This window comes from Phocoena phocoena, chromosome 1 (assembly GCF_963924675.1).
Source record: "Phocoena phocoena chromosome 1, mPhoPho1.1, whole genome shotgun sequence".
Lineage (NCBI taxonomy): Eukaryota > Metazoa > Chordata > Mammalia > Artiodactyla > Phocoenidae > Phocoena > Phocoena phocoena.
In genome coordinates, this window is record NC_089219.1 from 185503045 (window position 1) to 185528521 (window position 25477).

Below are 25477 nucleotides of genomic sequence, written 5' to 3' on the forward strand. Positions count from 1 at the left end.
CCTTGAATTATGGAGCGGTTTGAACGTGTACAAGGTAATCCTGTTTCCACTTCCCAACCTGATCCTTCCACCTTTGTGAGATCCAGATGGGTGAACTAGTTCCTGTTATTCCGATTTTATTCGCAGGGAAGTCAGGCTATGGAGAAGTGCAGGGGCTTGCCCGGGAGGTACCTCACAGGTAGACTGGGCAGAACTGGGTCCAGAGCCCAGTCAGCTCTGCGTGGGGTGTCGGGGGACACGAGGAGAAGGAGGAAGAGTCAGGACCTTGTCTCCTGCCCGGTGGGCGAGCGACAAGGGCTCCAGAGCCAGGAGGGAGGAGGGGCCCCGAAGGAGGCCGCCAAAACAAAGCCCTGGGCAGGTCGTCCAGGGCCTCTATTCTGGTTGCAACTGCCTTTTGTCACCAGACTCCGTTGACAAATGCAGCAGCCTTTCCCGTAGGTGGATGAGGACCTCACCCCGCCCTAGGGTGAGGCTCAGCCTCCCCGCCCAGGGCCCGGCCCTGGCATGCCGCCACCAAGGACTTCCAGCCGCAGGAGAGCAAACTTAGCTGAAAAGGAAAATCCAGTGGGGCGGGGGTGGGAGGAGGAGGTGGAGACACAGCTGGGGAGGGGTGCAGCTTTGGGGGCTCTAGCAGGGGGCACCCCACACACACACCTGCACAAGGTCGTGGCCCGGAGTGGGGGTGAAGACGGCCTCCTGGGTTTGTTCCGAAGCTCTGAGTTAGGCTGGGGAGAAGGGCGAGTGTGACTCCAGCGGGGCTGAAACGACACTAAAAGTCAGAAGCCTTACAGCACTGGCTCTAGTTGGGGAAACCGAGAGGCTCAGAGAGGTGAGGTGACCGCCCAAGGCTGCACAGCCACTCAGGGTAGAACCAGGACTAGAACCCGACCTCTGGGGCCCCTGCCCTGTGCTCCTGGTCACAGTGTCACAGGAGGGGACCCCGGCCACTGCAGGCAACAGAGTTTCATCTGATCTCTGCTGTCAGAGGTTTTACAAAATCATCACACCAATTATTATTTACTCATTTTTAATAAACTTCCTTTTAAATTTCAGTGCATACATTTTGAAAAGAAACTTTGTATCAGTAACTTGAGAGAAAAAAAAGGTATCCTTTGCCATAAAAGAAGGCTTACCATAATTTAGAATCAATAACAATAAATAGAAGGAAAACAAATCATTGTTTAATTCCAAATGGGTAAAAAGGCTTTTTATCTTTCTGCCCAGAAAGGGAGGTTGGCAAATGTTAAAGACACATCCTGGCACCAGCCTGGATCTTCTCCTCACGGTAGATCAAAGTGAAAGAGGAGTTTTCTGTGAGCCTCAGTGCTACTTATTGGCTGTGCCCTTAAATGCCCTAAAGTCACCTCACGACTGCTGATGGAGCCTGGCCCACACTTGGGGGGGTTCTGGGTCATAAGCTCGTCATGCAGGGTAATTTTCCCAAAGCTGGTCCAGCAGGTCAGGTAGAGACAAGGGCCAAGGAGAAAGGTGACCAGGTGGCTCCCCTCCCCTCACCGGTGACTGCCCTGTGCCCAGCTGAAGGCCTTTTTGAATGGAGCATTTAGATCTTTTCTTTTCTTTTTCTTTTTTTAATATTTATTTATTTAGGCCGCGCCAGGTCTTAGTGGTGGCATGCGGGATCTTCGTTGTGGCATGTTTTTTGGTTTGTTTTTTTTAGTTGTGGCATGCAAACTCTTAGGTGCAGCGTGCATGTGGGATCTAGTTCCCAACCAGGGATGGAACCCGGGCCCCCTGCATTGGGAGCGCAGAGTCTTACCCACTGGACCACCAGGGAGATCCCTTGAATGGAGCATTTAAAGATGAGGTTTCCGGCCAAGGTCTGTGGCCCTCTGTACTAACCCAGGGCCTGCCGGGCACCAAGCCCTGCAGGATCAATTGCCCCTGGGGAGGGTCGGTAGGAGACCCCAGGCTCTCCCGATCTCCCCGCAGCCCTAAGCAGCTCTGGGAGGCCCACAGAGCTGGGGGAAGGGCCAGGTGCCATGGGAGGAGGCCTGGAGGGAGCTGGGGGGCTCGGGGCAGGCCCTTCTCCTCCCTCTGACTGCCCCCGAGGCTGGGACGGAGGTGGCTCAGCTTCTAGAGCCCCAAGAAGCTCAGGACGACTCGTCTTAGTGCAGGAGACTCCGGGCTCGGCCTCAGTCGGCAGTCTTGACGTGATGTCCTGATGTCTCAGGGCAGCTTGTGTGCTCCAGGAACAAGCGTGGGTGCAGGGCATGGGGGCCCGCGCTCACTCCTCCATGCCTTCCCTCTCGAGACCCCCCCCCCCGGCCAGCCCTGCTGTGATCACAGGCCGCCTCGCCCGTAGGCGTCTCTCAGGACAGAGGGCCTTCCAGCCGGGCTCTGTGGGCAGTAGAGCCTTATCACGTGTCACACGGCCAGTCAGCCGCACTCTTCTTAAACGTTTCCCACCATCAGCCAAAGAGGAAGAGCAGGCATCTCTTGTGTCTGGGGCTCTGGGGAGGGGTTTCTAGGTGAGGGGCCAGCGAGTAGCCCAAGGTGGTAGTGGAGCCTGTCCTGCAGAAGCTCTGGGCCATTTAGACTTCACTCATGTCACCAGAGTCTGGTGGCCAAGTGGCTGGAGGACGAACACCAGGAAGGTCAGAGCCCTGGGTCCTGGTTCAGGGTCTACCCCGTCTTAGCCTCAAGTTCTCCGAGCTTAAGAGGTGCTCTCAGAGAGAATGCAGTTGCTGCTGCCTGTCCCGGCACCTCCTCGGCCAGGCGGGGGACGGAGGCTGTGAGGTTCCAGCAAGAGGTTGAATGGGAGGGCTGTTTACAAACTGTGAAGTACCAGGCCCGCTGTGGGGTTCTTAGGATAAGCTCGAGGCACTTCCAAAGACCTACCCGCCTGAGTCCACCCCCAGCCAAGTGATGTGTGTCCCACGCAGGCGGGTGTGCACGTGGAGTGTGTGTGTACACATGCACACAGGCTCGTCTTCCAGTCGGGGCTGTGTCACCAAGCCCTGGAGGGTCCAGCCAGTCGTCCCTTCCTTCCTGTGAAATTTCTGGCTGTCTCCTCAGTGGGAGTGGGTTTTTCACCAAGGAGTCTCCAAGGAGCTCTTTGTTGGCCAAGGAAGAACCTGCTTCTCAGGATGTTGCCGTCTTGCAGCGTCTGGCCCTCCTCTTATGGCTGGTAAGTGCCTCCTGGCGCAGGGCTCGGGTGGCAGTTCAGGGGCACCCCCAGTCTCCCTGCACAAGGTGGGGTGCCTGGCCCAGCGGGAGCTCCCTGACGCTCAGGTCTGCTGTCTCAGGAAGCTGGCACTTCCTCGAGGTTCCAGGAGTTCTTTCACGTGGGAACCTTGGAGGGGCCCTCACTTTTCCCTCCCCAGGACGAACCATCACGGGGAAGAAGGGGTCGGCCTCTGGGTTCCAAAGTGACCACAGAACACGGGGCTCCTGGGGAGCAGAAGGACCGTGCCTTGGACACTTCTGAGCCCATGAGAGAGGTGGCCGAGGTGCAGGGATCCTTTGCCTCTTGGGAACTGTTGAGAGCTGCCTCTGAAAGGCAGACACCTGCCAGGGGGTACTTCCCAAAGTGAAGCCCAAGGTTTCCACGAAGAAAACCTGAGGTCCTTGTCCCACAAACCCATCCTGGCGGGTCAGGAGCTGAGAAAAACCCACGTCTCAGGTGTGCAGGGGGAGAGGTCCAAGAACAGAGTTTCAGGAAATAGTTTCTCCCACAGATTACTGATGAAACGGGGAGCAGGATGTGAAGGCAGAGCTGGGTGCTGGAGCTGGGAGCTGGATGCTAGAGCTGTGCTGGGTGCTGGAGCTGGGTGCTGGATGCTGGGTGCTGGAGCTGGGAGCTGGGTCCTGGAGCTGGGTGCTGGGTGCTGGAGGTGGGTGCTGGATGCTGGAGCAGCTGGGTGCTGGGTGCTGGAACTGGCACCGTTGTATTTCCAGACATCACATGTCATGGAGGCCAGCTCTCGGCCAGGTGCTGGGGCACACAAACGCACTTTGTGCCCCCCGTTCCCGCCCTGTCGCCAGTAACAGCAGGAGCCACGGTGGGCCTGACCCTTGCCCCCGGCCTGAGAGGCAGACTTGGAGCCTGGAGCCCAGGAGGTCAGGTGGCTTCTTTCCCCAGAGTTGTGGCCTCTGTCCCTGGAGAGAGCAGTACCTCCGTGAAAGGCCCACAGGCTGCAGTCCGAGCGCCGTAGGCTCTTCTCTACCTGGGCTTCATGGTCCAGATACTTCAGAAAACTTTTCTGAATTACCCACAACAGTTCTTACTCCTGCCCTGGTCACTGGGAGTTCAGTCCCGACCCTACGAGGTGATAAGGGACACGCCATTATTAACCAGCTCTCTGGTGAAATCTACTCTCAGAATGAACATCAGAACTACCTTCTTTTTCATATTAAAAACATTCAGGTGATAAAAGATGCCCAGCCCCCGGCACTGAATTTCAGTTTCAGATTTCTGTGGTGCCTCCCCCGAGCCTGGGAGCCGGGCCTCCATTAGTGTTGTCCAGTTCGCAAGCCGGGGGATCTGCTGGTCACTGGGTGCGGGTGACGGACTCTCTGGGGCAGCTCCTCCCACCCTGAGGGACTCCCTGGCCAGGGTACCCGCATAGCTTCCTCCGGGCCCACACAGCAGGGCCTCCAAGCCGAGGGGCTGCTCCGTCTGTCCTCCACGCTCCGCACGAAGCCGCGTGCTGAGGAAGGAGGGGCGGGCCGGCCCAGGGCGGAGCCCCTGCTCCTAGCCGGAGAGGGAGCGGTGCCCGGCGGTGGGGGCGGGGGGGGGGGGGTGCCGAGGACCGGCACTCCCCCCAGCCGAGGTCCCACCTTTGGTGACTCAGGCCGGTGGTTTCCACGCTGATGCAAACTGCCGAGCAAGCAGCCGCCCCATGCCCGGGGGAGCCCCTCACACCCTGGGCCCTAAGCTTCCCCCCGGGAGCCCTTGCTGGGAGGGGACCTGTGCCCTCCAGACCCCCGGGCCACCACGCAGCGTGGGAAGACCCCCTGCTGCCTGTGACCTGCTGCGGTGCCATCCCGACTGCACTCCCAGGGGGAGGGAGGCTTGCTGTCTGCCTGCTGCCCCAGGGGCCCGGCTGGGTGCTGAGTGGGGTGACATGTGCAGAGAAATGGCCGATAGGGTCTGTCCCTGAGGCGTCTGTAATCCGGATCCTTTCTCAGGAGCCCCCTCCCTGGGCCACGAGGGCGAGGACCCCGTGAAGTGGCCCACGCGCTGGCTCTCACAGGAGGGCATAGGACGTGACTCTTCTCTGCGCGCCTGGGCAGGAGGGTCCGGGCGTGTCCGCCCGGAGCAGGTTTGTCCGGCCCTGCCTGCCTGGCGAAGCTTGGTTTCAGAAAGGGCTCATCAGTGGACACAGACCCTCTTTTCATCCGGGCCCACCTGGTGCACCCCTGGCTGCTGCAGACCGAGGGGGGCTCGCGGGGGTCACCCGCACTCAGTGCTTTGAGGCCCCGGGTCCCGGACTTCCGTTGCTTTACTTTGCCCCAGTGGCCCTGTCGGACCGGCTTCCTTGCCTGCCAATGAGAGGGTTGGCCTCTGCGAGCTTGCTGACTTCAGGAGGGATGGAAAGAGAGATTATGTTGAGGGCCCAGGGCAGGGGTGAGGGCACTCAGTGGGGGGCAAAATTCCCCTTTCCCACGAAGGAAGGGGAGAGGGAGAGAAAATGGATTATAAGACCAAAGTCACTAGCAGAGCAGGGCGGGGCTCCGGGAGGCTCCCTGGATGGTTCCAGGTGCTGAAATGTGTCTCTCTGGACACACTGCCCAGGCGTCCCTGAGGCTGCCCGGCCCAGCCTGCTCTCTGGCCGAGGGGTGGGCTGTGCTCCCGGGAAATCAAGTATCTCACCTCTGGCATGTTGTGGTCCCGTGGGCCATCCCCCGCGAGGCCAGAGTTTCCCAAGGAAGCATGAGATGACCAGACCACGGGGTGCGTGTGTGTGTGTGTGACCTTTGTAGCCACAGCAGAGGACGTTGCCAGCAGATCACTGTCTGAGTGTGGGAGCGGGCCCCGGCCTGGCCAGCGCCATCCCGTGCTGCCTCGCTCCCTGGTCTGGTCCGGCGGTTACTTGCGATCCACAGGCAGCGTTTGGAAGCGTGTGGGGTGTTCTCACTGGTCAGAGTGGCTGTGAGGTGTTACTGGTACTTAGGGCCTGGGGGCCAGGGCACCAGACATCCCACAATGCTTGGAGCATCCGATACAGTGAAGAATTGTCTGGCCTGAAGGCCGACATTGCCCATGCAAAGAAACACCACCAGGCTGTTTGATCATAAAGCCGCCCATCTGGGTGGACCAGTCTCCTCTGTTTTTCTGAAACCCATGGAGGCTGTTCTGTGGCCACGGGGTGAGAGCAGCCTGGGCCCTGGAAGCCAGCGTGCACCCCTTTCCCAGGCGCTCCTGGCTGCCTGGGTTCCTCCCCCTTCCCGTGCCCACCCGGCAGCTCCTTCGGCAAGACCCAGAGTCTGAGCGTCAGAGGGGCACTTGCGTCACGCTCTGTGCTAAGCGCCTCTCAAACATCCGTGCACCGAGTTCTCCCAACGGCCCTGCACGCTGGGCACAATGATGCCACTTTACCAATGAAGAAACCAAGATGCACATTTCAGGCAGATAGGAGAAAAGGGGCAAAGGGCACAGGCGTCAGCTAGGCCACGGGCCGCCTGCTCTGGGAGGGCTCGTCTGCGCCTTGGAGGGGAGCCTAGGCCCCCTGTGCACTAGGAGGGGATGGTGCCTGGCCGAGAGGAGCCCTTGCTCACGCTTGTCAAAGCGACAGCAAAGGTCCCGAGGGCGGGAGACTCATCCACAGCTGGCTTGGCCACTGCCAGCCCGCCGGCAGGCCCTGCCACAGGAACCAGGTGGGGTGCACGACGCGGCTGTGGCTGAGAAATGCTGCCCCGCGGGGCCGCTGCCTGCCCGTACCTGACCTCCCGCAGCACAGCCGGCACCCCGGCCCCTGTGGGCAGCGCCCCCCGACCCCTGGCCAGGGCAGGAGAGCAAGCCCTGAGCTTCGCCAGCAGGATGGTGCGTGCGCTGGGTTTGGGCCGGGGAAGCGTGGGGCCTCTCCGGAGTCACAGTCTGGGGTGACGACCAGGAGTGTCATCACTGAGGACCAGGGGGGCCCAGGGGGGTCCAGCCTTCCCTCCATGGCGCCATGTCATCTTCCTCCCCCAGAGGAAGGTGGGGTGTGGCCGCCAGCCTGAGGCCTGGAGGCCTAGTTGCGTGTTTCTCGTGTGCCGTGCAGGTTGCCCACTGAGGACGGTCAGACGGCGGCCCGCTCCTCTGACCTCTGCCTCTTGTCCCTTTGTGCCTACCCTGCCCCACACACCAGTTCCCTTTGGAGTTGGCTGGCTTGACCCAGTTTGGGGGTGAACGCCTTGCCCGCCTGAGTGCACAGCTGCCCGCGTGGGCGGAGCTGACCAGAGCACCTTGGCCAAGGTTGACAGTGGGTGTCTTCTGAGCACTGGGTGTCACTGCTGACGGAAGGTGACCCACAGGCGGTCTCCTGCTCCAAAGTCTTTCCCTGCAGAGAGGGACGGGGCCCAGCCAAGGGCCGGTGGCTAGATCTGGAGTGGAGGGGAGTTCCCAGACGCCCGGCGACTCCCCTGTGTGTGGGCACTTACACACGTGCGCGCACACATACGTACATACGCACGCACACACATATATGTACGTACATGCACACATACATACATGCACGCGCACACACACACATGCACACACACGCTCACTCACGGGGTGGGGCGGGCAGGCTGTGGGCTGCTGGACTGGCCCCAGCTCACCCTGGCAAAGCTGAGTCTCAGGTCGGCACCTGTGCGGAGGCATTTTCTCAGGCTGCATGTTGATCCTCTAGTCTCGGGACAAGTCAGAGCAGGCAGACCCACCGCCCGTGAGCTCCTGGGAAAGCTCCTCGGACGGCCCTGTGACGGCTTCGCTCCCACCAGGTCTCCGGCTTTGCAGGCTCTTCCCAGGGCGCCTGACTCCCCAGCTGGGCTCACACAGAGCCCTGGGGGCGCCTCATTATTATAAGTTTACTATTGTCTGCCCACCTCTCCCCTGCTGCCAGCCTGAGGGCACAGCCTAGGAGGCCGCCCTGCACTCCTGCTGCAGCCCCGGGCCGGCCTCCATGGGTGCAGGAGGCCCAGGGAGCGGGATATTTTCCCCCTCTGGCCTTCGAGGGGTCCCCCTAGAATGCCTCTTGCCATTTGCTACCTGCACTGCACGTACTCTGATATTTTTAATTCCAGTATATATTACTCAATCCCATTTAAAAAGAATGATGGTCACAGTCTGCTAAATTGATTTCATAATCCGTGACGGGTCACAGCCTGCAGTTTGAAAAGTAGTCTGAGACGCTGGCCACGGTTCCCTCCACACCAAACACCCCAGGCTTCTCTGAGCGTCATCGCGGGGGCAGCGGGGGGCTGGATCCCGGGTCGGGACCCTCGGCTGAGCCCCTCTCCCCTTCTCTGGCCAGATCTACAATGGGACCCTTAAGCGGGAGGCAGACAACAGGCGCTTCAGCTCCTACAGCCAGATGGAGAGCTGGGGCCGGCAGTACCCCCGCAGCAGCTGCATTTCCCCCGGCGTCGGCAGCGACATCTGCTTCATGCAGAAGATGAAGGCCAGCCGCAGCGAGCCCGACCTCTACTGCGACCCCCGCGGCACCCTGCGCAAGGGCACGCTGGGCAGCAAGGGCTTCAAGACCGCCCAGAACCGCTACAGCATTTACAGCACCTGCAGCGGCCAGAAGGGGGTCAAGAAGTACCCGGCGCGCCCGCCCTCCTGCACCTCCAGGCAGGACCCCGTGTACGTCCAGCCCATCTCCTGCACCAAGGACCAGTCCTTCAGCCACTCAAGGGCCAGCTCCAAGTGAGTGTCACTCGGCGGGGCGGGGGGGCACGTGGGGCACGGGAGACACACCGTTAGCCCGGGAAGTTCTCAGCGTGGAGACACTGAGCAAACCTGTCGAGTGCGTGAGTTTTCAAGGGTCACGGGTACTGAACGAGGGGAGGAGAATCAGAAGCTAGCTGGGCCAGCAGTTCTCAAAGCGTGCTTCTCTGGCCAGTAGCCTCAGCGTCACCGGGGAACTTGTGAGAAACACTCCTGTCAGGCCCTCCCAGACCTCCAGCTCAGAAACCCTGGGAGGGGCCCACGGTGTGTGCGTTACCGGCCTGCGGGAGACGGAGACCCTGCCAGGGTTTGAGAATCCCTGGGCTTGGGCGTGTAAACCTCTCCCCACGTTCTGAAGGAAAGAAGTGTGCCCTGGGGGCAGCAATGGGAAAGAGCCGGGTCCATCTTACAGGGCAAAAGTCATAAAAACTGGTAAGATCTAGTGCCAGGGGTGGGAATGCAGGAGATGAAGTGGGAGTCCTACAGAGAGCCCTGGGCACAGGGTGGCTTGGGGATGGCCACGGGGTCTCGAGGGTCTTGAGGCCTGCCCTCCAGGGCTCAGAGCCCCATGAACCTTGGAGCTGTCCTCTGTCACCACTGAGTGGTCCTTTATTCATGTACTTGACATTCACTGAGCATGTGTGGTCTGTGGTCAGAGCGGGGAGACAGCCGTGAAGAGAGCGACAGCCCAGGGCCATCCTGCGGCTGCAGGATGAACCCCCTGCCATGGAGCCCACGAGCCTTGCAATCTTCATCTCTAACCCTCAGAGTCCTTCCAGGCTAGAACCTGAGGAGAAACAGGCACAGAGACATTAGGTAGCTCGCCCAAGACCACACAGCCGAGGCCACACCCTGTGCCCTCCCCTACTCACCATGCTGTCCCGCCCATAAGCAGAGCCGTTATAAAGCCGGCCCTCTCCTGGCTACTCGAAGGCCGTAAGGGGTATTGAGGATGTTCTGCGCGAGGACTAAGAAGCCTCTGTCCCATGGAGACTGACCAGGGCAGCGCCTGGCCCTGGCTCATCGCCCCAAACCAGAGGCCCCGAGGGGACAGGGTCAGGTGAGCCATGGAGGGCGTGAGTGACAGGCCACTTGGAGGTGACGTTCGACTGGCAGATTCTGGGCGACAATCTCTCAGTGAGGCTGGGGGAGACTGGAGAGCTCTGCCCCGTGGGTGATCTTTCCAGAAATGGAGTCGGGCACCTGCTATGGAAAGGCATGAGGCTGGTACACATGAGGCATGTTTCTTCCTCTAGAAACGCTGGGAAGATTTCTATGGGGGCAGGGCTGGGTGCCAAGAAGGAGCTGTCGCCGCTGTCTTGTGGGACCCAGGACACGGGCGGCTGGGGAGGCAGCCTGTAGTCAGCACCCTGGGAGCTGGTGTGGGCCCTGGAAGAGAGGTTTCCTTTCCCTGGGAAGGTGGTGGGTCTTCAGTGGGTCACGGGGATGGTGAGGGGAAGGGACAGAGGCACCCCTGAGCCCTGATCAGGGCACAGTGCAGAGGGCAGCCTTGCTGGAGCAGACCCACATTAGGGCTGGAGAGTGTACGGGACACAGCAGAGCCAGACTATTGGGCTAGAATATGAGTGTTCTAGTTTTGTAGCTCAGAAAAGCTGGTTATCGGCCATTTGGCGCGGTTCGATCTAACACATGCCCTTGGATGTCAGTTTAAGCAGTTTGGACTTGAACTTGCAGTGTGAGAAGCTGCTGATGGGGACAACACAGTGAACGGTGTTAAGACTGCTTACCTGGGGAAGGGGTGTAACATTTCGGCTGGGAGTGCTTGGAGAAGACACCAGCTGCGGGGTCCTCACTGTAGTCCCAGCGAGGGTGACCATGGTCAGAGGGAAGGCAGTAGCCGTAAGGATGGAACAAGGAGTAGGTGTGAGAATTTTTGTGTTAGAAGAATTAGCTAGACTTAGAAATGAAGAGAGATGGATGCATGGATGGGTGGGTGGGTGGGTGAATGGATGGATGGATGAATGGATGGAGAGGAGATGGGTGGATGATGGAGGGATGGAGGGATGGGTAGATGCATAGATAAATGGGTAATGGATGGATGGAGAGAAGATGGATAAATGGATAGATGGATGGATAAGTGGATGTGTGGATGGAGGGAAGATGGGTGGATGATGGAGGGATGGGTAGATGCATAGATAAATGGGTAATGGATGGATGGAGAGAAGATGGATAAATGGATAGATGGATGGATAAATGGATGTGTGGATGGAGGGAAGATGGGTGGATGAGGGAGGGAGGGAGGGAGGGAGGGAGGGAGGGATGGATGATGGCAGGGCATGGATAGACGGACAGGCCCCCAGCCATTCTCTTCCATTTTCCCAGTACCAGGCACAGACATGAGAGATGGCAGAGTGGGTGGAGAGCTTCCGCTCAGGAATAGGGCAGAGTTTTCTCTCAGGGCAGAGGTAACTTGCTGCTTGGACACGAGCCTATGACAGGGCCTTGTCCCAGCAAGCATTCACGGCGGGGTGAGCCTTCCCCCTCCCCTGGAGGAGCTGTCCACAGCGGGGCCTGGGGCTCCTCGTTCTGGCTCTCGGCACGCAAGGGGGATTCCAAGCCCCCGTAACCCTCGTGCACCCCACGCCGCGCGTCCCCACAGGATCTGCAGCGAGGACGTTGAGTGCAGCGGGCTGACCATCCCCAAGGCCGTGCGGTGCCTGACCTCCCCGGACAAGAAGTGCCAGGCCATCGGGGCCTATTACATCCAGCACACCTGCTTCCAGGATGAGTCTGCCAAGCAGCAGGTAAGTGGCCTGGGTGGAGCCTGGGTGGGGCAGCCTGACCCTGCACGTGAGCTGGTGGGGGCATTTGCCCGATGGCTCCTTCTACCCCAGCCCAGCTGCCTGCGGCCCGGGAGTGGGCCTGGCACTGCCCGAGATCAGAACGGGCATCTTAACGCTCTGTGGGAGCAGAGCCCCTGGTGGAGGGGACGCCACTCGGCCGTGTTTCCTCTGTTGGCTGTGGAAGAGACCCTTGGTGACGGCCACGGGTTCCAAAGAGACCCCTCCTCAGATTCCACTAAGGAGGGACATCTCCCTCCACTTCAACTTCCTCCCCCTATCCCTTCTCTCTGTTTCTGTCTCTCTCTGTTTCTTTCTCTCTCTCTTTCTCTGTTTCTGTCTCTCTGTTTCTCTGTTTCTGTCTCTCTGTCTCTGTCTCTCTCTGTTTCTCTGTTTCTTTCTCTCTGTCTCTGTCTCTCTCTGTTTCTGTCTCTCTTTCTCTGTCTCTGTCTCTATGTCTCTCTCTGCCTATGTCTCTCTATGTCTGTCTCTTTGTCTCTCTCTCTGTCCCTGTCTCTGTCTGTTTCTCTGTCTCTCTGTCTCTCTGTGTCTCTGTTTCTGTCTCTCTGTCTCTGTCTCTGTTTTTTTCTCTCTCTCTTTCTCTGTCTCTGCCTCTCTCTGTTTCTTTCTCTTTCTCTTTCTCTGTTTCAGTCTCTCTGTCTCTGTCTCTGTCCCTCGGTGGTGCCATCGTCTCTCACCAGGCTTCTGTGGTGGAGAACAGGGCTGTCTGTGCCTCTAAGCGTGGCTGGCAGGGAGGACTCATCAAGTCCTCCGCTGTCAGCCCAAGGGTGCAGTCCCGTGAATGCATTTCCTAGAGTGGGCAGGGTCCGTCTGCCTCCAGTTCCTGCTGTATCGAGGAGGCGTTTGCAGGGGGGTCTCCCCGCCTTAGGGTTCTGAAGTGTGTTTCTATGCGTGTTCCCGTCCGGTCCTCACACCAGGCTCCCGAGGAGGGGCTCAGGGAGTTCCGGCTGGGGTGCGAGAGAGCTGGCGGCGAAGTCCCGCCTTTGCTCCGCGTCTGGCCGGTCACTGTCACCCTGCACTACCTGTTTATTTCGGCCGCCCTGGGTGTTTCGGTTGGGGTGAAGCTGCTTCAAGTGGAGGGTCGTCAGCCCAGCCTCACCGCCCTGCCCGGCGCTGGGCGCCCTGTCCCGCAGGTGTACCAGCTGGGCGGCATCTGCAAGCTGGTGGACCTTCTCCGCAGCTCCAACCAGAACGTGCAGCAGGCCGCGGCTGGGGCCCTGCGCAACCTGGTGTTCCGTAGCACCACGAACAAGCTGGAGACTCAGAGACAGAGCGGCATCCGCGAGGCCGTCAACCTCCTGAGGACTACCAGCTGCACGGAGATCCAGAAGCAGCTGACCGGTGGGGAGCCCGGCCACAGAGAGTGGGGCGGCCACAGCCCGGGACAGGGTGGGGCATGGGCGGCCTCGGGCTGATACCCCAGGAGTCCCATGGGACCGGTGCTGGCCAGTTGGTCGTGTCCAGCTGGTGACCCTGGGTATTGTGTCCCTCCATCCATCTGTCCATGTCCATCCATCCACCATCTATGTGTGAGGGATAGAGGGAGGGAGTGGAGGGTTGGTGTCCAGGCAGGACCCGTACTCAGCAGACCCTGGGATTTGCAGGTGAAGGGGAGCAAGCAGGTCAACAGGTCGTCAGCGCCTGTATCCAAGGCTTGTGCCAGCAAGCACTCAGGGGGGGCACACAGGGCACAGAAGTGACTGAGGAGACCTGGAGTGGGATGGGGAAGATGGGGCCACATACAGAGCCAGTAAGAGTCTCTGGGCTGACCTTTGGGTGGAAAGCAGAGGCCGTGAGAAGATGCTGAGTGCTAGCATTGGTATCAGAAAACATGGATGAGTCACACGTGTTTTGATCAGCTTCCCTGTGTGTAACTTTGACCTGCACAGAGAACTCTAGACGCTCTGCCCTCAAGAGCCTGCCGTCTAGTTGAAACGTGGGCAAGTGGGCTCACGGGATGCTCACAGGACAGAGGCCCGTCCGGGAGGTGGTGTCCAGCCAGCAGTGGGTCCCTGGTCTTCCTGACCCTGGCGGTCCCCACCCCCAGGGCTGCTCTGGAACCTGTCCTCCACCGACGAGCTAAAGGAGGAGCTGATCTCGGACGCCCTGCCCGTCCTGACGGACCGGGTCATCATCCCGTTCTCCGGCTGGTGCGATGGCAACAGCAACGTGCCACAGAAAGCCGTGGACGCTGAGGTCTTCTTCAATGCCACCGGCTGCCTGAGGTGAGGGCGGGGAGCTCAGCCCGGCTCAGCCCAGGCTCAGCGGGGCAGGGGGCTGACACCAGCCTGGCCTCCCATATGTGGCTGCGTCCCAGCTTCCCTGGGCCTGGTGGAGGCTCAGGACCCCACCACCTCTGCTGAGGGGGTCTTCCTTAGGGATCTGAGTGGAAAGGCTTGGATCTGAATAGCTAAACTGGCACAGCTGTTTCCCCTTCTTCCACACCACAAAATAGACCTTCCTTGTGCTGTCTTGAGCATTTTTAGACACAGGTCTGCTGGTGGGCTCCCGGCTGGGGTGCGAACGGCATCTGCCGTATTCCTCGGCGTGAAGATGGCACTGCTCTGCCCAGAGTTCCCTGAGTTCTGCCCCAGGGTGTGGCAAAGGCCCTGGAGGCTGTTGGCGGAGGGACCTAGGCGCGCTGCTTCCGGGGTGGGGGGGTGCGGTATGGAGGTGGAACTGTGGAGCAGATCCCCCCTAAGGGTCACACCTCACTCTGACGGGGTTTGTCTTCCCCAACTCCTGGGAGCCCCAGAACAGGGGTACAGTTGGCTTGGGCTCCTCCCTCCCCGCCCCTGGCGGCAGCCTCTGGGAAGCAGAGAGGCTAGGCAGAGGCAGAGCCAGGGTAATCGAGGACTTTGTGGGGTGGTAGCAGTCACACCCCACCTGCACCAGGCGGAAGGGCCCAGACTGCCCGGGTGGGAGTGAGCCCGCTGCTGGGGGCAGAGCACAGCTTCCGCGGGGAGGGACGTCCAGTCCCCTGCCCAGCAAGTGCCACGAGGGCAGGGTGTGTGCCTGGGCTGCCAGCGGCACGGAGCCCTGGACACATAAAAGTTACGGGCCTGGGGACCAGGTGGGCAGGAAGGGTGAAAAGAGCCGGGTTCCAGTGAGAGCCCTTCCCAGCCTCAGCCAGGAGCCGAGTCCCAGTGAGACCCCTTCCCAGCCTCAGCCAGGAGCCGAGTCCCAGTGAGACCCCTTCCCAGCCTCAGCCAGGAGCCGAGTCCCAGTGAGACCCCTTCCCAGCCTCAGCCAGGAGCCGAGTCCCAGTGAGACCCCTTCCCAGCCTCAGCCAGGACTGAGCAGGATTTGCTGAACGATTTCTCTTTCCTTCCTTGGCCCTCATTTCTGTTTCCCACCCATTCCTTTCCTCGTCTCCCCCCCTCCCCTCCCCGCTGCATCTCCTCCCCTCCCACCTGTCCCCCCCTCTCCCCACCCGCCCCATGTCCTCTGCCAGGAACCTGAGCTCCGCAGACACGGGGCGCCAGACCATGCGCAACTACACGGGTCTCATTGACTCCCTCATGACCTATATCCAGAAATGTGTGGCAGCCGGCCGCTGTGACGACAAGGTGAGCGTGGCCCCAGGTGGCACCCCTGAACCTAGACTCCTCTCTGTCTCCAATCAGTGAGGGCGGCCTGGGACTCCAGGTCCTGGTACTTTTCTCTCCCAGATTCCACAGGGCAGGTCTGCGCTCCTGGGAGCCTTTAAGGCGTGGCCTGGTGGCCGGAAGGGACGCAGAGCCTGGCCAGCAGAGGGAACGTGTGGATGCCGAGCAGCCCGACCCTTCCTTGGCGGGTGGCGCCCAAGCAGTGGTTACAGGGGCAGGTCCTCTCCCGCACTTAGAGGCTTTGCGACTGTGACACTTCCCTCATCTCTGTCCCTCAGTCCACATCGTATCTACCTCGGGGGTTGTTTTAGAGACTCAGTTAATAAGCAGAACACGAAGGGAACTCCTGGCTCAGGGCGAGCTCTCTGTGAGCGTCCGCTGCCGCCCCCAAAGGCCCTGGTAGAGCCACCCTCCCACCCCCCCAGGACTCTGGACACCTGCCCAGACAGACAGAAAGGGGACATCGGGGCAGGAAGGTATACTGGAGGCTGAGGTCCTTCCGCACGGCAGGACGGAGACTGGCGAGCAGTCCCCAGGGGGCTGGCCGGGCATCACGGGCCCTGGGTCCTGCACACGGTTTCCCTGGGGAGGGATTTTGTCTCCTACTACTCCCTCCCCTGGAAGTGACAGCCGGCTTCAGGAGACAGCCTGTCACTTGACTGCTCAGGGTGGCCCCGGCAGCACAGTGATCTTCCGCTCTGGATGGAACACCGCCTCCGCCAGGGTGACCCCGGGCCCCGGAAGTCAGGGGCTCCCAAACCCCAGCAGGGCCAGACATTAAGAGGGCAGATCTGCTGCCTCGCCCCCGAGCCGGGAGGGTTTACGGAAGGAAAGCGGCAAAGATCTGGGAGCAGCTGCCACTGGGAACTTCTTGGACCGTGGGGGCGTCTGTGCTGGCCCAGGGCAGCCCGAGGGGCCCGCCCTCTCGTTGGAGGGATTTTGGCAGCAGGGACTGAGCCAGGCGCTCGGGGGCTGAGCAGAGGCTCAGCGCCGTCTCTGCTTGGCCCCCAGTCTGTGGAGAACTGCATGTGCACCCTGCACAACCTCTGCTACCGCCTGGACACCGAGGTGCCCACCCGCTACCGCCAGCTGGAGCACAACGCCCGCAATGCCTGCACCGAGAAGTCCTCCCCCGGCTGCTTCAGTAGCAAGAACGGCAGGATGACGGTGAGCGCACGTGTCTGTCCGCGCGTCTGTCCGTCTGCTCCCGCGGAGTCCCCCGGATCCCACTGCCTCGTGCACCCCGCCTGTCTGCCCTGCTGGAGCCTGAGGCCAGTCCCGGGGGATGGACCCCTGCCCGACCTTGGCATCTTACGACACTGGGGGTGTGTGTGCTCGGGGTGTAGGAGCTGCTCAGACCCCCAGAGACCAAAAGCTCCAGGCCCCTGTTTGCAGGCTTGTGTCTCTTGCTGTGTGACTAGTAAATTCTCCCCCTCTTCATCTCGCCCCTGAAGATTGGGGGGCGTCCTGGTTCCCACCGCCTCCTGAGCCCCTTGGGTCTCCCCAGAAGCAGAGGGATGCTGCGGAGGGACGGTGGCTGCCATCACTGTGCCGGTGGTGGGAGCCAGGCCCTGGACCACCCTTGTTGGCCCCGGGAGGGTCAAGTTCAGGCTGTGACTCTGGGAGGGGTGGAGGCGTCAGGGTGTGAGACCCACAGCAGCCTCGTAGCTGGGTGGGGGCAGAGCTGGCCCGGGGCACCGAGGATGCTCTGTGCCCCGTGGAGACGGCAGAGGGCACAGTTGCCCCTCACCCACCGGGGAGCAGCTGCAGTGCACAGAGGAGGGGGCAGCGGGTGCTTCCTCATCTGGGAACCATGACCCTGAGGCTGGGGGAGCAGGATGCGTGGGTTCAGCCCCTCTCGACTTGCTTCTTGTCCCCAGAACAACAACTACGACTGCCCCCTTCCTGAGGAAGAGCCCAACCCCAAGGGCAGCAGCTGGCTGTACCACTCGAACGCCATCCGCACCTACCTGAACCTCATGGGCAAGAGCAGGAAGGACGCCACCCTGGAGGCCTGCGCCGGCGCCCTGCAGAACCTGACCGCCAGCAAGGGGCTGGTGAGCGCCCCCGCCCCGCACCTGCCTCTCCACCCACGGCCCGGGCTCAGCTCCCCGCGTCCCCATGTACCGGGGCCTGCCTGAGTCAAGGGTCTGGCACGCGTAGGCTCTGGGCCAGGCACTGGGGACGTGTGGAAGAAGGATCCTCAGCGCCTGGGAACGCCCAGGTGGAGGACAGGGGCTGTGGAACCCAGCCCTCCTGGATTCTGTCTGTGCCACAGAGTCTGCCTCCTGGTGTCCGGCCCTGGGCTGGCCTTGGGCTCGGCCTGGGATGGGGGACAGGAAGAAGGGTGTGTTTGTGGTAGGAGAGGGGTCTCCTCTTTGCTGAACTGACAGGGGTGGAAATAGAGGGTTTGGGGTGTGGGCAGGTCCAGAGGAAGATGTGGCAGGATCGGGAGAGATTTTGAGGCCACGGGCAGGGGGAGGACTTGATAGACTTGAGACGTGTGCCATGGGAGACACATCTGTGGCTACCCCGCCCTCCTCCTTGCTCAGGACAGAAGGGGGGCGGGCGGAAAGAGGACAGGGGTGAGTTGAGGGTAAAGGAGGACCCCCCACTGAGAGGGGATAGGCCGGGGGTCTTCGAGAACCCCACACCAGCCCGGACCAGGTTACGGCCGGGATGGCTTTGCGGCCAGCGGCCCGGGTGGGCTGACCTGGACGGCACCTCCGCGAGGCATAGGCCCGCTCTTATCCCTCCTTGACTCAAGTATGTACCGACTCCACAGAAGGCAGGGAGGTTGGCAGAGGACGGTGGGCACTTCCTCAGGTGCCAGGTGCCCTCGACCCGAGGCTTCACGTGAGCAGCTAGTGCCGGGAAGGGTGAGGCAGGCAGAGCGGCAGCCACTGGCACCGGCTCAATCTGGAAGTTGATTCTGGGGCCCCTCCCGCCGTGAATGAGGGGCCGGAGACTTCCCTCGTTCCCTGGGCTCCAGGCTGCCCCGGGTGAGGTGCAGGTGCGTGTCTGCCCGGGGCTTCGTTCTGCAGTCACCCAGGTGGGAGCAAATGTGTGTCTGTCTCTGCTTCCAGCACGGAAGAGAGAGAGTTCTGGGGTCTCTCGGTTTGGGGTAACTGGCCTGGGGAGCCCAGCCAAGGCCTCACTCTTGCGTACCTTCTCTCAGATGTCCAGCGGCATGAGCCAGCTGATCGGGCTGAAGGAGAAGGGCCTGCCTCACATCGCCAAGCTCCTGCAGTCGGGCAACTCAGACGTGGTGCGGTCCGGAGCTTCCCTCCTGAGCAACATGTCCCGCCACCCCGCACTGCACAGGGTGATGGGTGAGTGCCGTGTGGCTCAGGCCAGCCCCCACCCCCACCCCCTCGAGAGGGACCCCCACTTTCCAGAGCCTACCAAAAGGTTACCCTCTGACCGCTCCCGGGGTGGTGGGGGGGAGCTGGCCCGAGAGAGGCTCGGGCACGGGAAGGGGCAGGTCACCCGAGGATGGGGCGCGGGCGTGCGAGGTCCCATACGGTCCCAAGCCCCGAGTTGGAGCCCCGTGGGAGCCCTCGGTCATCTGACCCCGTGCCGTCCCCTCCTTTCTCTCCCAGGGAACCAAGTGTTCCCAGAGGTGACCAGACTTCTCAGCAGCCATACCGGCCACACCAGCAACTCGGAGGACATCCTGTCCTCGACCTGCTACACCGTGAGGAACCTGATGGCGTCGCTGCCGGGGATGGCCAAGCAGCACTTCTCCAGCGACATGGTCTGCAACGTCATCAACCTGTGTCGCAGCAGGTGGGCAGCACGGGGGCCCCTCCGTGCCCTCCCCGGCCCCGCGGAGGAGCAGTGCTGCAGCCTGGGCCGGCCGTGCGGTGCGGGGTGGGGGAGCCGTGCGGTGCACGGGGGAGCGGCGGGGAGGCTGACCAGGAGGGAAGTCCAGAAGCCGAGCTCCTGCATCCAGGCCTCGGGCAGCACACTTCCCAGCCAGGGGACCCAGCGACACTGAGTCCTCGTGGGCCAGCGGGAGGCACCGAGCGGCAGACCCAGCCGTGCGGGAGCTGCGTCTGCTCCACGGGCTCCTCTCCTCCGAGGACAAGGCCAGGGGGTGGGACCGGGGCCCCAGAGAGAGTCCCGGGTACCTCTAGGTGGGCAGGGGCCTGGGGTTGTGCCCGCTGTGTAGAGTGACCCCCGTGGGGCTGCGCTCTCGGGCACCCAGGGGCCGCCCCACGAGGAGGTGAGGGGGGACGGAAGAGGGTGTTCGTTCATCCTCAAGTTGCTGGAGTCTCACCCTTGATGAACTTCTACCCGTGCAGTGCCTCCCCCAGGGCTGCAGAGGCCGCCCGACTCCTCCTGGCTGACATGTGGTCCAGCAGGGAGCTGCAGGGGGTCCTCAGACAGGTAAGGGCCCACACCTTCCACCCCTGCCGGCGAGCCTTTCCCGCTCCTTCCCACCACTGACTCGGGTCCGCGCGGCACAGGAAGGGAGAGGCCAGCCCCTCGGTGACTGGGATCCAGGCGCTGACACATCTCAGCCCAGGGCCTGCGGAGGCGCTGAGGGGGTGGAGGACAGAGGAGATCCAGGAAGTGCCGCAGAGGCCTGGGGGTGGGGGTTCTTCTGGGAACGAACTGGGAAGCAGGCGGACCAAAGGCACATCACGCACTTGGGGGCACGAGTGCACTCTGGCTGGGAAGGCTGGTTTGGGCCGCATGGCGAGACCCAATCAAGTTCAGACTAAAGGGTTTGCTTTTGGCGCTGGGGAGCCATTGAGGGTTTGGAGGAGAGGGTTACATGCTGAAACCAGCCCTAGGAAGGCTCCTTGCATGCACTGCAGGGTGGAGTGGACACGAGACCAGGCTGCTGGATTTGTCCGGTGGCAACCTTGCCCCTCTGTCCCCAACACCTCCCCCCTCCCCAGCCGCACGGTCGGGTCCAGTTCTGTAGAAGCCCTTCATGCTGACTGACCTCCTTTCCCATCTCAGGAGCAGCCGCTCTTTAGACCGAGGTGTCAGCAGCGGTGAGGGTGGCCATGAAGGGCAGGGGCAGAAGAAACAGGCGGGTTGGGCTTCCGGCTGGAGACCCTGTGGTTACGTTTAGAAACGGATCAGCCAGGGAAGGGGGGAGGGTCAGGGGCTTCTGAGGGAGCCCTGATGGAGAGGTGGAGTCTGGGGTCCGCGTGTGGGGCCTGGGGAGAGAGGCCAGGCTGCGTGCAGACGGCTGCATGTCCACGTGGGAGAAGCCACGGGCACGGGCAGCACGTCTGCAGAAAAGTCTTGGGGGACAAAGGCGGAAGCAGGGAGAAGACCCTTCCTGGGGGCCGAGGGGAGATGGGAACAGGAAGGGCCTGGATCTGGGCGTCCAGAAGTCTCCGGTGACTCTAGGGCATAGCTGTCAAAGGGGGGGGAGGGGGAGCCCCATGGGGCCCACTGCAGGGGGGAGGGCGGGGGATGGGAGGGGACCTGATCACCTCAGTTTGGCCAGAGGGCAGGGAGACAAAAGAATGCATAAAAAGCTGCCTGTTTAATGACATTTCTGCAGGGAAGGTGAAGGAGGAGAAGGAAGGTGGGGGTGGGGGGTGGGGACAGGGTCTTGGAGGCTCAGGAACTGCCTGACCAGGCAGGGGAGGGGGTGGGAGGACAGCCCCCTGGACAGGAGAAGGACGGCTCTTCCTCCAGCGCGGTGGGGAGACAGGTGGCCGGGGCCGTGTGAAGCCACTGCCAGTGGTGGCCCTTGTCCTGCTCTTTTGGGCAGGTGGGCTTGGCCACGTGACAGCTGCCAGGAAGGCCTCGTGGAGGGGAGGCGGGTGAGAGGACCAGGGAGCTCTTCCTCCAGCTGCTCCGAGGTGGCCCGAGGGTTGGGCTCACCCAGATAGGGAGGCGGCACCCGCCCGGGACACACAGAGAGTCCCCCCGTCAGGCTCTCCTGGGCCACGCAGTTGGAGCCAGCTTTGACCGCAGCCCCAAAGGGACTGGGCTGGTGCTTCAGTGCTCATCCACCTTCATAGGGCTGTTGCATCCCCAGTGAGGCCGCCATGGGCTTGGTCCCTCCTGCAGACCGGGGAGACGGGGCCCCGGAGTCGGCCTTGACTCGGCCAGTTGGAGGACAGTGGGGCTGGGACCCAGGACTCGTCTCTTCTGGGACCTTCCACCACATCCTGCCAAGCTTGGCAGGAGAGAGCCTGCAAACCTGCAGGGGACGGGGTGGGGGGGGGGGGTGATCACGTTTCCCATGCCCAGACCAGGTGGGACCGGGGCTTCGAACCGCCTGCCTTGGTCCCCTGTGTCCCCACCGGTCAGTGAGCGCTGACGAGGCTCTCAGAGGCCAGGGCTGGAGCCAGGCGCCCCTTCTCAAGGGCCGCCCTCGGTCACTCCAGAGCATTTATTGAGCACCTGCTATGTGCTGTGAGACATACAGGAGTGAGATTCAGCCTCTGCTCGGCATGCCCTCGGGGCTGGTAAGGCTGGAGGTGGCAGAACACACAGGTAGACAGAGCCCATGACCCTTCCGCCCCGCCGGGCATGACCTCCTCGCCAAGAGCTCTTGTCGGGATTCATCTTTTTAAAAAGCGGGGCCAGTCAGAGGAAGAAACAAACAATTTTTCTAACCTGATTTCGGTGGCTGCTCTGTTTCTAGAGTGACAAGCGGTAGCTAAACCCTCACGCCTCGATTCAGGTTTCTGTGATGGCACGTAGGATGTTCCGTTGTGCGGAAGGCCAGACCCATCTCACTAACTCGTGAGTGTCAGTGACCTCACGCTTGGTCACACCAGGCCAGTGTTAGCCCCGACACACGTGCAGAGTGTGTCCAGAGAGCTTCGCGCAAGCTCGAGGATGCTTGGGGGCAGCCTCTGACCGCGTGGACGCCCACGCTGGTCCGTCCTGCGATGTTTCATATCGCTCCTGTTTCTCCTCCGCAGCAAGGTTTCGATAAGAGCATGCTGGGAACCTTAGCTGGGGCCAGCAGCCTCAGGAACTTCACCTCCCGAATCTAAGAAGAGGCTACCCAAGCAAGTTCAGCTTGCAGGTGAGAGTCGGCCCATCCAGGGCAGGGGGCGCCCCCGGGACCCCTACCACCGCCTCAGCCAGTCCCAGAGAAAGGAGCCAGGCGGTGCTCCCCAGGGATGCAGAAGCCAGTCCAGCGGACACACGGTGAGGCTGTCTGTGAGGACAGCCGTGTAGACTGCCTGGCCAGTGACCATCCCACACAGGATGTTATGGGTGTGCGATGTCCTGGTAGCGTCGACAGGCCAGAGGTCTGGGCAGAACTGCTGGGTACAGCCGTGTGCGTTGCACACTGCACGACCCGGATGGTGCCATTCACGTGGACTGCAGTGACACCATGTGTCGCTTCGGGTTTGGGCTTCTACAGCTCAGCACCTTCTCCTTTCTATAATCCACCTTCCGGTCTCTGCAACATGCCTAGTGTGAACAAGCTTGTTTCCAGCTGATGATTCTAGGGACCAAAACCTCAGATCCGATATCTGTGACAAAGGCTCATAAATAAGCCTTAGCCTTCGTTAGACTCACCTGGTCCCAGCCCCAGCAGTTCTGATTCAGTGGCTCCGCAGCTGGGTCCAGGAAAATACATTGTTAGACAAGCATCCAAAGTGATTCTGATGCAGGTAAGCCCAGGACCAGGCTTAGATGCTCAAACCAGACCTCGTCAACCCTCGAGGGTCAGCAGAGGCAGGCAGCCCTAGGGTGGAGCCATCTGCAAAGAGCCAGGGATGGGGACAGGGTCTTCTGAGCTGAAGGGGACTTCCTCGTGCCCCGGCTATCGCCAGGACCCCAATCCCAGCGCCCAGGGAGGGTCCTGGCCGGGGTAGGGGCTATAACTTCAGTCCAGATGAAGTGGATTCCAAGCCCCCGGAAGGCAGGCTTAGACCTCAGACACCCACTCCTGGCAAATGGGCTCCAACGACATGAGGACAGGCAAGGAGAGGAGACCAAAACCAGCAGATGCCTGATGCACGCGGTCACGGCGTTCGGTGCTGCGCTGGCCACCAGGGGGGGGTTGAGGTGGGGGGCAGCTCTGACCCAACAGGAGCAACCTATGAACGTGTCAAGGGCGACCCTGACCCCAGGCTCAGGCCTGGGCACGTCTGTGCGGACGTGGTGAGAGGGGGAGACAGCCCTGGCGAGACCGGTGGCGTGGCCGTCCCCCTGCGGGCACTCACTAGAGGCCTTGTCCTTTTCCAGACGTGATACGATCCAGCTGAGAAGACTCGGGCCTTGCTGGAGGGGTATTCTGTCCAGCTGCACGGTATTGGGAAATGTTTAACCACAGCTGAGAGCAAACCAGGACGCTGTGGATGACAAGAATACTTTCAGATTCTTTTTTTTTTTTTCTTGGGGGAACTGACAGGCAATGGGGGTTGGGGAGGGTTGGGGGGCCTTTCTTCAGTTAAGGGAGCTTACATCTGATGTCAATACTTCTTTTGCTGAGAAACGGTACATATACATGTGTATAGTGTGTGTGTGTGTGTGTGTGCGTGCGTGCGTGCGTGCGCGTGTGCTGAAAGCAGGACCTGAAACTGCAAAGAGCTGTGTGAGCTGCCGGATTGCAGCTTGCGGTGGTGGAGGGACTCGCCCTCACGGGCGAGGACAATGTGTGCTTTGGGTGTAGCTTCCCCGTCGTCCTGAGCTGTGTGTGCCGGGGCAGGGGCCACGCCAGCGCCAGGCCCACAGGGACCTCTGCAGGGGGCGGGGCGCGGTGGGGAATATGTGAGGCCGGGGGCTCAACCCCCGCTAAGAGGCAGCTCTGCAGGAAGGGAGGTTGACGGGGTTCGGTGTATCTCCTGGGAAGATCTAGTTGTGCGCTTGTGCGGCCCAGCCCCCAGTGCCACGCGGCCATCTGCAGGATGGGCCAGGACAGGCACGCTGGCTTCGCTGTGTGAAGGCTGTCCCGAGGGTAGGTGCCAGAGAGGGGGCCTGGCCATTCTCGCGGGCTGTGTACCCGTCAGAGCGGGCTCAGCCTGGGAAGCCCCTGCCTTCCGGGGGCTTGGAATCCACTTGTTGCAGGAGAAAGAAGGAAGAATGGTGCTCAAAGCCCAGCAGCTGTTCAGGGAATGGCAGCTTGGTCCTCGTATTCCCAGCGGAGGGGCAGGCTGGGCTGGGCAGGGAGTCAGCCAGGAGGGTCCTGCCCTGTGCGCCTGCCGAGATCCAAGCGAGGGAGTGTTTTGGGTCCCAGGAGACTCGGAGGAAGGGAATTCGGGTAGAACAGGAAGGGGAGCCACCCCCGTCCCAGCCAGAGCCGCTCGCTTCTTCCCCGACCCCAGCCCTCTGTCTCTACTTTGTGCAAACCGCGGGGGACGTGATAAGAGGCCCACCAGGGACACTGGCCACCCCAGACCCCAGACTCCTGTGCATTTCAGATGAGAAGTAGAGGAGGGGCCTCCAGAGAAGGGCTGTGGAAATGGTCCTTGGTCTGCATGTAGGACAGGGCAGGACACAGCGTCCCCGCCGAGCGGCACTGGTGGTGATCGAGGGGAACTGGCTGCCTCGTCCTCCCTCCTCCCGGCCTGGAGATCCCCCCACGCCCCGTCCAGCCCCACCGCTCACCCCAGCAGTCAGAGCCTCTGCACTGAGGACCCTCCTGATGAGAGGTGTGGCAGCAGGACGGGACTAGGGAGGGGGTGGGGAACAGACCCGAGGTGACGGGCCACGCAGCCAGGCGTGCTCTGGCGCTGGGTCTGTGCCGCGTCCTCCCCGCCCCTCGTGGTGGTGGCTTGCCTCTCTCTCAGGGCCCGTGGGGAGCTGGTGCCAGTAGACTGTCCCCTCTGCCAGCCCTCAGGGCCCAGAGGAACTGGTTTCTCAAAGAAACACGTACGGAGCCAGGCAGTGTTGTAAGCACTCTGGATACGTCAGTGAACGGAGAGGCCACACCCCTGTCTCACGTTCTTCTGGAGGAAAGAGGGGCCTAGGGGTCCCCAGTGTGAGAGGACCATCCAGTTCAGTCAGGGTGAGAGGGAACTAGCCGATGACCCTGTGGGGGTGCCCCTTCCCTCGGCTTTCCTTCCCCCGCAGGGTTAGGAGCCGGGGCCCAGCTTCTGCCTTGGGGATGGGCAGCTTTTCAGACCCCCGTGGGCCAGGTGGACCGTCAGGCCAGGCCTGGCTTTGGTCACCTCTCTCATGACTTCTGAGGCCAGCCACCTGGGCCTGTCACTTTGGAAGAGGCAGAC

General features: G+C 61.6%; 1 protein-coding gene across 1 annotated transcript in view; it reads left to right on the forward strand.

Annotated features, from left to right (window-relative positions):
- PKP1 (plakophilin 1) overlaps positions 1–23743 on the forward strand; it is a 40411-nt gene extending 16668 nt beyond the window's left edge. Inside the window, exons 3-14 of the mRNA XM_065879510.1 lie at positions 8460–8854; positions 11496–11640; positions 12831–13038; positions 13745–13922; positions 15152–15266; positions 16317–16472; positions 17186–17362; positions 18484–18637; positions 18908–19094; positions 19613–19697; positions 22214–22320; positions 23496–23743. Of these exons, the coding sequence (XP_065735582.1) occupies positions 8460–8854; positions 11496–11640; positions 12831–13038; positions 13745–13922; positions 15152–15266; positions 16317–16472; positions 17186–17362; positions 18484–18637; positions 18908–19094; positions 19613–19697; positions 22214–22288 (1875 nt within the window). The 3' untranslated portion in view covers positions 22289–22320; positions 23496–23743. The remainder of the gene's footprint in view (positions 1–8459; positions 8855–11495; positions 11641–12830; positions 13039–13744; positions 13923–15151; positions 15267–16316; positions 16473–17185; positions 17363–18483; positions 18638–18907; positions 19095–19612; positions 19698–22213; positions 22321–23495) is intronic.
- The last annotated feature ends 1734 nt before the right edge of the window (positions 23744–25477 follow it).